Raw genomic sequence first — 15,396 nt, 5'->3', positions numbered from 1 at the left:
ACTCAGAAGCCCAAACCTTGCCTTTTTTTTTTCTTTTAATAAAAAAAATACAAAAATCAAATATATTCGTTTATTACATAATTATATTCCCTTAATGATATATATATATATATATATATATATATATATATATATATATATATATATATATATATGAAAAAAAGATCGAATGTCATTGGATATAATCCGTTAATATTACATTTTTTTTTTTTATCATGGTCATAAATGTAAGCTTTAAACTTTAAAGCATAATATAGAGATTTAATAAATCCAATATTATATGGTAAATAGCGATATTAATTTACATTCTTTAGTAATCGATACAATAAATTTGCAATTGCAAATGATTGAATAAGATTGTTTCGTGTCTCAACACATGCAAAGGTGTTTTATTTGGATATAAGATGAATGCAATAAAAACTTTATGTAATAATATCATAAAACAAGGTTTACAATGTCTAGTTGGAGAAAAGACATAACATTTCTTTTTGGTAGGCTACGCCACAACTTTTACGCATAACTATCATTTTAGCCACTTAAGTAGTTTCATGGTTAATTTCGTTATTATTATTTATTTTAAAATCAGTCATAAAATTGGGTTTAAAATTTAAATTTGGTCCTTGTAGTATGCAAAATTTTTTTACAACATATGGTTTTTTAATTTTATTTTTCGTTTTTTATATAATTTATTTATTTTTGTTATATATATATATATATATATATATATATATATATATATATATATATATATATATATATATATATATATAGAGAGAGAGAGAGAGAGAGAGAGAGCGCTAGGTTTATTTGTTTAAACTAATTATTGTGTTATTGTATGCATAAATGTGGGCCAATCAAAATTAAATAATTAATTAAATAAATAAATAAGGGTAATAAAGTAATTTTATAAATAACTTCCACAAATACTTCCTAAAACTATGCTAGTTATTTTGACTTTGACCTAATTTCTTCTCATTCTTATATACACAGCTGTTCACTATCAAAAACCCTATTCCACCATAAAAAAGCTTCCACCGATCCCCATCAGTAATTGATTTCGATTTTCTGAATCTGAATGTACCCATTCATCTTCAACCGCTCATTAGATCGAGCTAAAGGATCAGTCGATCAATGGGGACAATCGACGGGATCTTCATTGTTTTCAAAATCCTAGAATTTGTGGCTTATTTGGAAGCTTTTGATTCTTCTAAGCATCATTTTTTAGTCATGACACTTGCGCGGATTCAGTTTTATTATGATACTTCCCCACAGTCTTCTTCAGGTCGAGTTTATCGGCGATCTCAGCTTCTGATGATCGATGATGAGGGTTTTGAAGGAAACCCTAAAATTGCTTACTTGTTTCTTGTGACATCCCCATTTTCTCGGCCAGAAAAGACCAATTTTGTTTATGTTTTATAAAAATCATAGTACCTCTTGTAATAAAAATGTTTGCGGAATTTGTTCCCAGTAAAACATGATAAATACGTTATCAAAGCATTTCCGAATAAAAGTATTTTTATTCATTTTAAAACATTTGGGATGTCATCGTCAATACAGAAACATAAGCATAAACAGAACTTACATTCATTATCACTAGTGATTTATAACTCCTTAATCTCTCAGTGTAATGTGACTTCATATCAACACCTGTGATATAAATAAACAGAGTGGGTTAGGTTGGGAAACCTGGTGAGTACATAGGGATTTCAATCCCACAATGTTATATCATATATATAATTTAGAACTCACAAAATATACAATTTCACCATATATGTATAAGCAACTCTTATCCCACCCCGTCGATCCTCACAACGAGACTATCCATACTCTCAAACCCAAGATTAACCGTTTTACCTAATCCATACTCCCATATCATAAATGAACGGATTAGCTAATCCATACTCTTAGATTAATGACGAATGGTTATGCCTAATCCATACTCTCGGACTAGGGACGAATGACTAATCCATACTCTCGGATTAATGACGAATGATTATGCCTAATCCATACTCTCGGACTAGGGACGAATGACTATGTCTTAATCTATACTCCCGGACTAAGGACAACTGGCTATGTCTTAATCCATACTGTCACACCCCAAACCAGGATGGCGGAAACGTCTAGGAGCGGGTGACTATCATGTAGTGTGTCATAACAGTTGAGTATAAATGTTCAAAGCAAACACAACCAACATATATATAATTGAAAAAGTTACATCATTTGTATGTATTACATGTTTCAAAATATCAATTACAATATGTTGTCAAAAGATTTGTTTAGACGCCTAAGCGTCCCATCCTCAAAGCCAGTTGTTACCTGATTTACTGATTTCCTGAGAATACAAGTTATTTGAAAAGAGAGTATCAACATTTAAGTTGGTGAGTTCATAAGCATTTGTATGTATATTTGTAAACCTTTTCTATGAAATGTAGTAATGTTTGTTTTCCGGAAAATCCTATATTTTCCCTAAAATGAAATGTGGCCTTAAATGAACAAAGACCAAAGCGTATAAGTAATTTTCCTACTTAAAATGATGTTATGCAGTTTTGTTTGTATATAAAATTGTTTGAAGATTGTCTTTGCGTAAACTAAAAGTGTCGTTGTTGTTTTATGTGAGTTTTAATTTTTATCTTATAACCATGCTTGATTGACCCAGAATGCCTTGTTCGCAACGTTCTTCAGGTGTCAATTTCGTCATGACATTTGTCACCCCCAGACCTGCCGGTCTAGCTGTTGCAAGCAGCTAAGGTGCGGGATTGTCGGACCCAGTATAGATCTATACACAACTATCACGTTCTCCCTACAAGAGACTCTGGTTATACTTAACAGGACTTTCGTGTGTACTTTATAAGGTACCGTGAAGACAAAACTCACTAAATTTGTTCAACGAGTTTACGTGTTTTTGTGTTGAAAATGTTTGTATAAATGATCGTTCCCTAAGACTGGGATAGCTATGAAAAACGACGTGAAATCTTTAGATATGCATTTGACAATATTTTACCATTTGCTCAACAGGATACAAATGGAGTAGAGTTTCATAAACTATATATGTATATTTTCGATGTAGAAGACAAGTTTGTAAACAAAACATATATATGTAAATGGTTATATATATGTATAAATTTTAAAAGATGATTTGGTATGTTTCGTAATTGTTGTTCATATTCTTACGTTTTTATTAGAAACTTTGCATGAAATAATCCTTAAGTTTGATACTAAAGACCTTTTTGTGCTTATCACTTTTGTAAAAATGGTAATTAAACATATTTAAATGATTGTGTTTTAACTTCCTTAATGTATAAACATTTCTCAAAAATGTTAGAAGGTGTTAATAAATCTATAAACCACTTTTGGCAATTTTACCCTTTATTGTCCCTGTTTTTAGAAAACTCATAGAAAAATCATCGTAAGTTAAAAACTGAATCCGTCACCTCTGAGAGTTTATAAAATGAGTCTACTTTGTTCCTAATTTTTATTATGATTTTTAGTGGTCTCAAACTAGTGTGAAAATGAACATCTTCACAGACTGGTCCGAAATCACTTCTGAAATGATAGCTAGTTTTATAAAAATCGCCATAAATTGTAGAAAAATCGTATGAACGTGTGCGAGTAGTCCTTAGAAAGGTATAAACTTGAAATATTTGAATATTGTACAGTTTTGAAAGATATTAAGTTTAAGATGGTCAAAACAGTCCGTGAACAGGACTCAACTTTTCTGTAGAAAGCTATCATTTAAATTTAAGTTATGTTTAGTGTTCTAACTTGTATTCCCCCCTTAAAACTTGAAGAAAACATGAAAATGTAGGGGTATGAACTCACCTTATGTGAATACTTGAATAATGGAAGCTTGAAGATGAAGAACTTTTGGGTGTTGGTTTGATGCTCCAAAACAGTCACTGTTTTGGCTATGTTGCTGTCACGAAAACTTCACAGCAAAAGAGTAAGAAAAAGGGTAGTTTACTCACTGTTTTTAATCTATAATTTTGAGTAGCATAACAACTAACTTTCAGGGGTATTTGGTGGTAAAAATATCAAGCAAAAGGAAGGTGTAGATGGGTGAAATTGTGGCTGAAACACAAAAGGGACAGCAGCCCTTTAGTTCACGGTTTTGATGGCTTTGGAAGGAGGTTCTTGTGGCTGAAAATGAGATGAAGGTTGAGAGTAATTCCCTGGAGTATTGGCTGGTGAATTTAGGGTAAAATGATGAGGAAATTTCGTGATTATGAAGGAGGAAAGGGTGGAAGAGGATAAGGGGACAAAACCTAGACTAGCTTGTGATGGGATGTGAGTTTAAGTGATGTGATCTTGTCTAGCCACTTGCTTGGGTGGTTGCTTAGAGATTGGGTTAGTTAACTAACTAACTACTAATTATTTAGTTAGTTAGGATTTCTAGTTAAGTAGAGGGAATGTATTACTCTCGAAAACTAGAAGAGGGATTAAGAAGCATTCTTAGTAAAATGTCTTAAGTGATTAAGCACTTATTAGTTAAGTTGACACTTATCTCCACCAATTCTCTTATCTTAATTGATTTAGACATCATAAAACTTACATGAAATCACTTTAAGTCATGACCCATAACTAGTCATTCACTAGATAATAATACATATATACAAATACATACATGTATACTTAGTATAAAATAACAATGTAGTTTTTGTGTATTTGAACTTTAATGTTTATGTTTTATTCTTTTTATTCAAAAACACTTAAATACATTCTAATTATACCTTATAATAATTCATTTTATATTTTAATTTATTTAAATATAAAATTTATTGACCAATGTATAATTTCATGACATTTAACCAGTTAACCATATCGTTAAACACGTTTTGTCACTTTGGTTTGTATATTTGTCAAATTTAGATCCTCCACAACTATTAAGCACACGTTTTACATAGAACCTAACTTAATTATCAACTAGATACATGTTGATACAAAAATTAAGTTTGTTGCATTCAAATGATGTTATATGCTAGTTTTCACAAACCGATGATGGTTTGTAGTCATACATCATAAAGAAATTTATCATTAGTTACTTGTTTTATATTTCACAAGAACTTATTTAAATAAAAGAGGTTAAATTCTTTCAACCATTCTTGATAAAATACTCATATTTCTTAATAATCAAAACATAGCATCGTACGATCGTTCCTATTTTTACCAATTGTTACACATACCCCCGAATTAATGACACTTGACTATATCCAATCCATACTCTCGGACTAGGGACAATGATTGTGTCTAATCCATGCTCCCGGATAAATGACATATACTAAAGTTCTATTCTCTGATTATAACTCACTTGTACTCGTAAGAAAATACAATATTCCTCATAATTAATTTAGGTATACTCTTTATCCTAAATCATCATATATAATCAGATATGTTCTTTAACACGTATTTCAGGCAACATCAATTAACTCGCACATAAACATATAATTAATACTTCAATCAATACTTATATTAAAATCATGTTCATTAAAGGGACTATGCACTCACTTGATTAGGTGGTGATTCTGAACTCAGACAGCGCTTCTATCTCAAAACAATTTTCCTCAAAAAAACCTAGTATCGATACCTCTAGGGTTTAGTTTTTAACGTTAACCGTGACTAATTAATAGTCTAGCTATTATTACTATTATATAAGCGTTAAATAACACTCAATATAACTCATAATAATAGCCAAAGTACTTATTATAAGTTCCTAATAACGTTACTATAATTAAATTAAATCTATTTAAAAAATAGCGTAGGCGTAGCTCACTTACAACGGGTTTTATGGAAAATCGGGCTTCGCTGGAGCAGCGCTTCCGAGCCGAAAGCTTTTCTTCTCGGAGGCGTCTGGCACTCCGGGGATTCCTTCACGTGCTATGGAGGTTCCCTAGACTTGGGAGGGGTTTAGGGAGGCTAGAGAGAAGTTAGAGAGAGAAAGAAAGGCTTATGGTGTGAAGAAAATATGAGGAGTTCACCCTTTATTTCTAGGAGTTTTATAGTAAAGTAGTCTCTAAGCCTCATCCGTATCTTCCACGTACGAGCTCCGTTTTCTATGTTATTTATATCCACGCGTTGGTATTTACGAGTACTACAACTTTCCTTTAGACCCCGTCGGCTAATTCTTATTGTATCTCAGATTTACAAAACTATATTCGAATTCGTCGCGCTCGAAAAGTAGAGACTAAGCTTCGTCCATATCTTTCGTTCATATAAGAAATAAGATTCTTACTTTGAGATGTTAGCTTAAATCTGAGAAGATTTTCATTCATGTATGTTTTCTCCTTTGAAAACTTACTTACTCTTTATGGTCAAACTATATCGAGGAAGATTAATCAAGCCCATACTTGATAATCATACATGAATGCATCTCTATGTGTTTTTTTAGTTTCTGATCAATTATTGAGTAGATTTAACAATAGTTGAAGACTTGCTAGTTCCAAACTGTGATATATTTAGTTTATGGATCTTTAGCACTTAAAATTCTGAATAGCTCCCACTTAGAAAAAGAACTTTCTAAGCACTTGTCTTCTGGAATGAAAGTTAGTGGGATTAGTGGAGACTTCATCTTAAACAATTAGTTCATATAGTCTACATAAATGCAATTAGTGGATGCTAGAGTGGTTAAGCTCATTGTATAACATAAGCTCCATGAATCCATACCTTTTAGATAAGGATAAACCATTACATGCTTATTCTAATGAAAGTATTTAATCCACTTGTTTGGTTGGAAAATTTTTATATATACAATATATATTTGTTGCAGTGAGCATAATTTCAAAAAATTATAAAGTAATTAGTTCTCTTATAACATCATATAATAGATTGAAAGGTCTATCCTTATCCTCTTCAAAAACATGTACTATCGACATTCAACCAGTGGCCAAGTGACCCTATCCCACTAGAGAATATGAAGGCTACCTCGAACATCAAAAGATAGATCCAAGTGACCAGGGGATCCTGTGCTACAAGAACCATACTAATGACGAGTGAGTGTTTTGTCGGAATGAGTTGTGAATCAATTCCACAACTCCTAAGATGTTCCAAGAAGACTTGGTTTACAAAACTCATTTTATTTATCACGAGGAAAGGTTAATGATGATCTCATTAAGTTGTATTTCAATCTTCATTATGAAACAATTTAAGGAAATCAAAAGTTTCAACCATAACGAATAAAAGTGGTAAGTGAAATTGAATAAACATCTATCACCAAATCTATTCATGGATTGAGAAGATTACATACATCACTTATGTATAATTCTTTGTCAATCCTTTTGTTCTTTAACTACTAATAAATAAAGACACTTGTGAATCATCTTCCCGTATAACCAGGATTCATATATATCAAATGAATCAAACTCATTTTCCTTCAAAAATTGCATCCTTTTGAAGTTGGTATATGTTTTTCTTATTTATATAGTCATTATGATTATGACACAGATAAGTTTGAATAAAATATCATTTGATTATTTAGGTGTTATGATCATAACTATTAATTTAATGAAAGCTTATAGATTTACATCATAATCAACATTATGAGAAAATGTTCTTTAACATAAAATACATCGTTTCAGAACATGAATATGAATATGAACATCCATTAAATGATAAGTAAATCTAGATTTATTCATTAATTACAACTGTTACATGTTCCTATAAGGATAGGCAAAACATCTATTGTTTAAATAAAAGACTATAACAACACTTGTTATATCTTCAACACGAAATGCCATTCGTTTGTAATCAGTTGATTACTTCTTCCAATTATTAGCACATAATATCAATTATTAGTGTTACTTTAAGCATAACATACTCAAGTAAATGATGGAAAAATAAATAGTTCTATCATATAGATACGTGAAGCCTTGTCCAAGTCAGACTTCTTCAACTCGATGAGATTAGAGTAGAAATTCCTATTTTAGTGTCTAGTTTCTTCCACAATAGAAACAACACCAATGATTTGGTCCTTTCTTGATTTATGGTTTTATGTTGTATTTCCCTTAACTGAAATATTATTCTATTCGAGTACACAGTCTCTTAAACTTCCTTTATTTAATTCTTGAACAGACTTGAAGCAATTTCTAGTGTTAGATTGAATATCTAATTTTCTTGATGAGACATATGATATGTTTTATAATTATCCAAGACTTTCTGCAAGTCAAGGTTAATTACTCCAATATGATGTGAGACACATCAACATCATCATAATAATACTTCCATCAATGTATCATGATCAGGTTGACTGGCCTACAGAGGTTATTTAGGTATGGGATCTTTTAGTCTATATAATTTCTATTTATCTTAAATGTAGAACCTTAAGATATTATACCAGTTATAGGAATTATAACCATCAAATGTTATTGTCTCTTGAAACTCAACAAGAGAGAGGTTTTACAGGGTGTAAAATTATTAACAGTTATCAACAGAATTTAACAAAGTTTCATTTAATATTTTCAATATTTAGTCTTAATTAATACCTTTTATTGTTTCTTAAAACATTAATTTATTAAAGTCTAGGATCCAAGTAACGAAAAAAGTAAATGGTTAGGTAACCTTGTTAGGTTTTATGTACTCTAACATTCCTATGGTGCATATACAACCCTAATGCTTTGGATCTAAGTTTTCTCTAATTATACATGCAATAAAAATTTCCAAAGCATTTAGCCTAAACTAGCATGCAAGGTGATATTTGAATCATAAAAACTAGTTATAATATTACCTTGTGTAGTAGCTTGAATGACTTGACATCAAGAAAGCTTAGCACCCCAAGTGTGATGCCTCAAATGGAATCACAAAACACCAAGAACAATTAGGATGAATATGGAGAGGTTATGGAGACTCTAAAATCGGTTATTACTCTTCAAAATACAAGTGGTAGGTGTGTGTCTCTCTCTAACCGATTTTAGCTTATGAATACACACACACACACATACACACACACACACATATATATATATATGTATGTATGTGTGTGTGTGTAGAATATCAGGGGTCATGTGTAACCCTAATCCATACCCAGAAGCTTATGATCCACCCATTTGATTTGGATAATGATAGCTTCATTTTATTTACTTCTTTTTATAGTTTTTTTTAGCACAATCCATCTTATTTTAGTCAATCTTCATTCATATTTTCTTTTTTTGTCATTTTTCTCCTTCACCGGGTACTTTCTAGTTTTTGAGCTTAATTGCAGGATTTTCCGAAGACTATTTGTTATTGGAGGCTTAGAAGGATGCGGGACTCATGGAGGCATGTGATTTGCTTGCAGACTTGAAGTCGTGCGATTGGGCTAGGTACATGCGTAAAAGAAGAAATCAATTTGGATCTAATTTATGGGCAAAGATGATGATGAGACGGCGTGGAATCGAGCTACAAGAAATTGGAGGAGTGTTGGGTCAATTTTTATAAGGCTTTGGAATGGCAAATGGGTCTTAAAGAGTTATGATTATGGGCTGAAGTTGAAGAAATGAAGATTGGACTTAAATGCATGTTAAATGGCACAACTCTCACATTCAGCGTGACCCACGCAGTCCGCGTGGATCCATACGCGGTCCGCGTGAATTGTGCTGAGTTGTTTCCGGGTTTTGACTTGTTGACTCTATTTGTGGAAGTTTGGTGGGTAGCTTTTGGTCTCTTTTTGAATCCGGAAATTGACCCTCTTTAGCTGGAGATTGGAGGCTCATTTGGGGGAACTTGAAGAACACATTCCATTTTTTTTCTCTCTAAGAAGTTTTGGGAAGATTTGAAGAATATTTGGAAGATTAGTGTAATTTCCTTACATCTTGCATCTAAGACAATGTTTGGTACCTCTAATCCCTCTTGTTTTTGTTTAATCTTAGCCATGCTTGGCTAGATTTTCATTTGGTTGACTTGGATATAATTGCTTGAATGTTTTGGTTATTTAGAAGAACTCCATGACCTTGTGTTGAATATTTATGATTATATTTTCTATGAAAAATTCATTCATGTTTATATATCTCTAGTCATGAATATTGATATATGAATGTCATCTTTGTTGGTTAAATTCTTGACTAAGTAATAGGTCTTTAATTTAATAAACAACAATTAGTTTAAATGTTTGTTTTCATTTCATTTAGACTAAGAAAACATTTTCTCCATAGTGGTAATGAAAGCAATAGATTACTCTTTGGATTTGGTGACTCTTAAAACCTAATGCTAATTGATTTTCACAAAATTACATGCTTCATTAGTTTTGTGACTTTGATTTAGGAAATGTGCTATGAGCTTCTCTAGTCATTTTAATACAAAAGAAGAGTTGAGGCAAGTTATGCTTATAAATTGCTATAGCCAAGTTAGATTTTAAACACAAGTATTGCACCTTAGTATTCTCATGATTATTTGACCAAACGTTCAAGTGATGAAAGTCCAAAGTCAATCATCTTTCTCTTATTGATTTTACATCAAACTCTTATTTTTGTTGCAATTGTCCATTTAAATCATAGTTAATTCTAGTTTGTTTCAAGTATTTCAAAACATCAAACACCCCCATTTTCAATTTATTGTCATATTCCAAGTATTTTTACAAAGAGATTTCTCATAGAGTTATAAATTGAACCAATCTCCGTGGATTCGACCCCTTTACCACTATACACTATTTTAGTGTGTGATATTTAGGGTTATTATTTGTGTTGGCCTCGACAACCACCAAATTTTTGGCGCCGTTGCCGGGGATTGGTTTATTTTTAATCAATTTGTTTCTCTATGCCCAGATCTCAGCTTACAGGTGACTTGATTTACAACCCAAAAATCGAAAAAGAAGCAAGGCGTTTGGCGAAGGAAAAGCGAATTGAACGTGGTCAAACTTCTATCCTCACGGGGACCCGGAGGTTGAAACCGCTTCATTAAGTGATATAGAACCCGATTCTAGGCCCGACCCTCGCCAAGAAATTCCCGAAACACCACCCCTACAACAAAATCCACCCATTGTTGAACCAATTGCAATGGCGGACGGAGGAGAAGTTCCCGAAAGAACTTTGAGGCAAATGATGGAGACCGATGTTACACAAACTCCAACCGGTATCAATTACCCGGTTTTGGAAGGAGGCTCGGAGTTGAAGTCAAGTTTAGTCCATCATCTACCAACTTTTCATGGATTGGAGAATGAAGACCCTCATAAGCATTTGAAGATGTTCCACATTATTTGCACTAGCATGAAGCCACAAGGGTCAACCGATGACCAAATTAAGCTAAGGGCATTCCCCTTTTCATTGGCCGATAGAGCAAAAGATTGGTTATTCTATCTTCCACCGGGGTCGATCAACTCATGGACGGACATGGCAAGAGCTTTCCTTGATAAATTCTATCCCGCCTCAAGAGTCTCAAGTCTTAGAAATGAGATTTATGGAATCCGCCAAGGTCAAAATGAGACTTTCCATGATTATTGGGAGAGGTTCAACAACTTGTGCTATAGTTGCCCACAACACCAAATTCCGGAACAACTCCTCATTCAACACTTCTATGAGGGATTGTTGCCAATAAAGAGAAGACTAGTTGATGCCTCAAGTGGTGGAGATGTCTTTAGTAAAACCCCACAACAAACAAGACAACTTTTCAACACCATAGCCGCAAATTCACAACATTTTGGCCCTTGCCAAGATATGAAAATAGCCACACAACACAAAGCCAATGAAGTGGGAGCATCAAATCTTGAGTCTTAAATAAAAGATCTAACCTCCGTTGTCCAAAAGCTAGCCATGGGACAAACTCCATAAGTGATGGTTTGTGGAATATGTGCAACAATGGGACACCCTACGGATATTTGTCCCATCCTTCAAGAAGATGCGGAACATGTGAATGCCACGGGAGAATTCCAAAACTACTACCACAAACCATCCGGTTACCAAAATGCATATAATTCGAGTTGGAAGCCAAATCCCAACATGAGCTACAACTTAAGACCATTGCCTCAAAATGCATTGGTTAGACCGTCCTATCCACCACCACAACCTCAATACCAACATCAACAACCACACTATCAACCCAAACCGCACCCTCCACATCATCATCAACAATCTCCTCAATCTCAACCAAGTAGATCCGGAATGTCTCTTGAAGACATTGTCAAATCTCTAGCCACTACTACCCAACAATTCCAAAAAGAAACAAGGACTAGTATCTCCAACCTTGAAGCACAAATGGGAGATATAGTTACATCCATAAGCAAGTTGGAATCCCGTGGTAAACTCCCTTCTCAAACTGAAAAAAACCCAAATGTCAATGTGGTGACCTTGAGAAGTGGCAAACAAACCGGAGAAAGTAGTTCAAAGAAGAAACCAAGAGAAGAAGAGGAAGAAATAGAGATCGTCCCCATTGAGGATCCCATTGCTAAGAATGACGCACAAGCCGGAGTCCCAAAGAAGACTACTCCTCTAGTGACACCAATAGCCACTCACCCACCATTCCCCTCCCGATTTGCAACTTCAAAGAAGAATATGGAGGAGAAAGAGATCTTGGACACCTTCTGAAAGGTGGAAGTGAACATCCCTTTACTTGATACGATCAAACAAATTCCGAGATATGCAAAGTTCTTGAAGGAGCTTTGCACCAACAAGAGAAAGTTGAAAGGGAATGAGAAAATCTCGATGAACGAAAACGCATCCGCGGTTTTACAAAGGAAGCTTCCACCCAAGTGTAAAGATCCCGGAATGTTCATAGTCCCTTGCAAGATTGGAGATGTCACCTTCAGTAGTGCTATGCTTGATCTTGGTGCCTCTATCAATGTCATGCCTTACTCGGTGTATGAATCATTGAATGTTGGACCCTTAAGCGAAACCGGTGTCATAATATCTCTCGCGGATAAATCAAGTGTCTTTCCTAGAGGTGTTTTGGAAGATGTCCTAGTTCAAGTAAACCAATTGGTCTTCCCGGCGGATTTCTATGTAATTGACCTAGACGAACAAGTATCCTCAAAATCGGGTATAATCTTACTTGGGTGACCATTCTTGAAGACGGCTAGAACGAAGATTGATGTGTATGCGGGAAGCTTGACAATGGAGTTTGATGGTGAAACAATAAGTTTCAACATTTATGATGATATGAGATATCCTAGTGATGTTTCCTCTTTGTGTTTTGTTGATATTATTGAACCAATGACCCAAGAGTTGTTCGAGTTGTGTGATGATGACATGTTAGAGATGATCTTGAGCAAGGGGTTTGACTGTGCAAAATTGGCCAAGAAATTGAAGCTTTACTCATTAGACCCCGAAATTGAAAGATTAGTCAACAATTTGGAAATCAAGAAGACCACCCAATTTAGTGTGAAGCAGATTGAATTACCTCAAATTCACACGAGATTGCCACCCTCCCTTGTCCAACCGCCCGAATTAGAATTGAAGGTCCTCCCTCAACATTTGAAGTACGCGTACTTGGGAGACAACGAGACTCTCCCGGTCATCATTTCAACTCACCTAACCAAGTGCGAAGAGGAACAACTCCTAAAGGTGTTGAGGGAACATAAAGAAACAATGGGTTAGACGATTGCGGATATTAAAGGATTGAGTCCCTCCACTTGTATGCACAAGATCCTAATGGAGGATGAATGCAAGCCAAGCCGGGACGCACAAAGAAGGTTGAATCGGCCAATGATGGAAGTGGTCAAGAAAGAGATTTTGAAGCTCCTAGACGCGGGGATGATCTATCCAATCTCGGATAGCAAGTGGGTGAGCCCGGTGCAAGTCGTTCCAAAGAAGACGGGAATCACGGTGGTCGAGAACAACAAAGGTATGATGGTCCCCACTCGTGTGCAAAACGGGTGGAGAGTATGTATTGACTACCGCAAACTCAATGCAAGCACAAGAAAAGATCATTTCCCATTGCCTTTCATTGACCAAATGTTAGAAAGGTTGGCCGGGAAATCTCATTATTGTTGCCTCGATGGGTATTCCGGTTTTCACCAAATCCCGGTGGCACCGGAAGACCAAGAAAAGACAACATTTACATGTCCATTTGGTACTTTTGCATACCGGAGAATGCCATTTGGATTGTGTAACGCCTCGGCCACTTTCCAACGTTGTATGGTTAGTATCTTTTCGGAATACATTGAAAACATAATTGAGGTTTTTATGAATGATTTCACGGTATATGGCAACTCCTTTCAAGAGTGTTTGACCAATCTCACCAAAATTTTAAAAAGATGCATTGAAACAAATTTGGTTCTAAATTTTGAAAAATGCCATTTCATGGTGAGTCAAGGTCTCATTTTGGGTCACATTGTGTCTAAAAAAGGAATTGAGGTAGATAAGGCCAAAATTGATGTTATTCAAAGCTTACCTTACCCGACTTGTGTTTGGGAAGTTCGTTCTTTTTTAGGCCATGCAGGTTTCTACCGAAGGTTCATCAAGGATTTTTCAAAGATAACAAGACCAATGTGCCAACTCTTGCAAAAGGAAGTCGATTTCAAGTTCAATGAGGCGTGCAAAGAAGCTTTTGATAAGCTCAAAGTGTTGCTTACATCCGCTCCCATCATGCAAACACCAAATTGGGATCTCCCCTTTGAGATCATGTGTGATGCAAGCAACTATGCGATAGGCGCCGTTTTGGGTCAAAAGAATGGGGGGGCCTCCCACATGATCTATTATGCATCAAGGACACTAGACAATGCTCAAAGCAACTACTCTACCACGGAGAAGGAGCTATTGGCCATAGTGTTCGCCTTGGAGAAATTTAGACAATACCTACTTGGTACCAAGGTCATAGTGTATTCGGATCACGCAGCTCTTAAGTACTTGATGACGAAGAAAGATGCAAAGCCGAGACTCATCCGGTGGATCCTACTGTTACAAGAATTTGACTTGAAAATCTGGGACAAGAGCGGATGTGAGAACCTCGTTGCCGATCATCTAAGTCGGATCACTTCAAATGAAACTCCTCTCCCATTGCGGGACGAGTTTCCGGATGAGCATCTCTTTTCCCTTACCCAATCTATTCCTTGGTATGCCGATATCGTTAACTTTTTGGTCACAAAAAGGTATCCCGACACATTCACACGTGCTCAAAAAGACAAGTTGAAAAGTGATGCAAAATACTATGTGTGGGATGAACCTTATTTGTGGAAACATTGTCCCGATCAAATCATTAGGCGATGTGTACCCCAACAAGAGCACCAATCCATTTTGCAATTCTGTCATGAATTTGCTTGTGGGGGACACTTCGTACCTAGCCGGACCTTGAGAAAGGTCCTTGAGTGTGGATTATTTTGGCCAACCATGTCACGTGATTGTTATATGTTTTGCAAAAGTTGTGAGCGGTGCCAAAGGACGGGAAACATTTCACAAAAGAACCAAATGCCCCAAAATCCAATCCTTGTTTGTGAAATTTTTGACGTATGGGGGATTGATTTCATGGGCCCATTTCTCGTATCATTTGGCAACGTTTATATTTTAC

The 15,396-nt window shown here is 35.0% G+C and overlaps 1 protein-coding gene across 1 annotated transcript; it reads left to right on the top strand.

The window, feature by feature from the left end:
* The first annotated feature begins 12,596 nt into the window (after positions 1-12,596).
* LOC145058090 (uncharacterized) lies at positions 12,597-13,487 on the top strand. The gene is made up of 2 exons (XM_079006012.1): positions 12,597-12,914; positions 12,963-13,487. Exons 1-2 carry the CDS (start codon positions 12,597-12,599, stop codon positions 13,485-13,487), a joined length of 843 nt encoding a protein of 280 aa, XP_078862138.1.
* The last annotated feature ends 1,909 nt before the right edge of the window (positions 13,488-15,396 follow it).

This window comes from Lactuca serriola, chromosome 6 (assembly GCF_051521515.1).
Source record: "Lactuca serriola cultivar US96UC23 chromosome 6, Lser_US96UC23_V15, whole genome shotgun sequence".
In the NCBI taxonomy this organism is placed as follows: Eukaryota; Viridiplantae; Streptophyta; class Magnoliopsida; order Asterales; family Asteraceae; genus Lactuca; species Lactuca serriola.
Note: the sequence above shows the minus strand (reverse complement) of the source record. Positions and strands in the feature narration are given on the sequence as shown.

Excerpts from the sequence above, each read along its gene's own strand:
- LOC145058090 (XM_079006012.1), top strand. The coding sequence starts at position 12,597 with ATGAACGAAAACGCATCCGCGGTTTTACAAAGGAAGCTTCCACCCAAG. Across the intron at positions 12,915-12,962 it reads TAATTGACCTAGACGAACAA|ACGGCTAGAACGAAGATTGA; the intron begins GTATCCTCAAAA and ends CCATTCTTGAAG.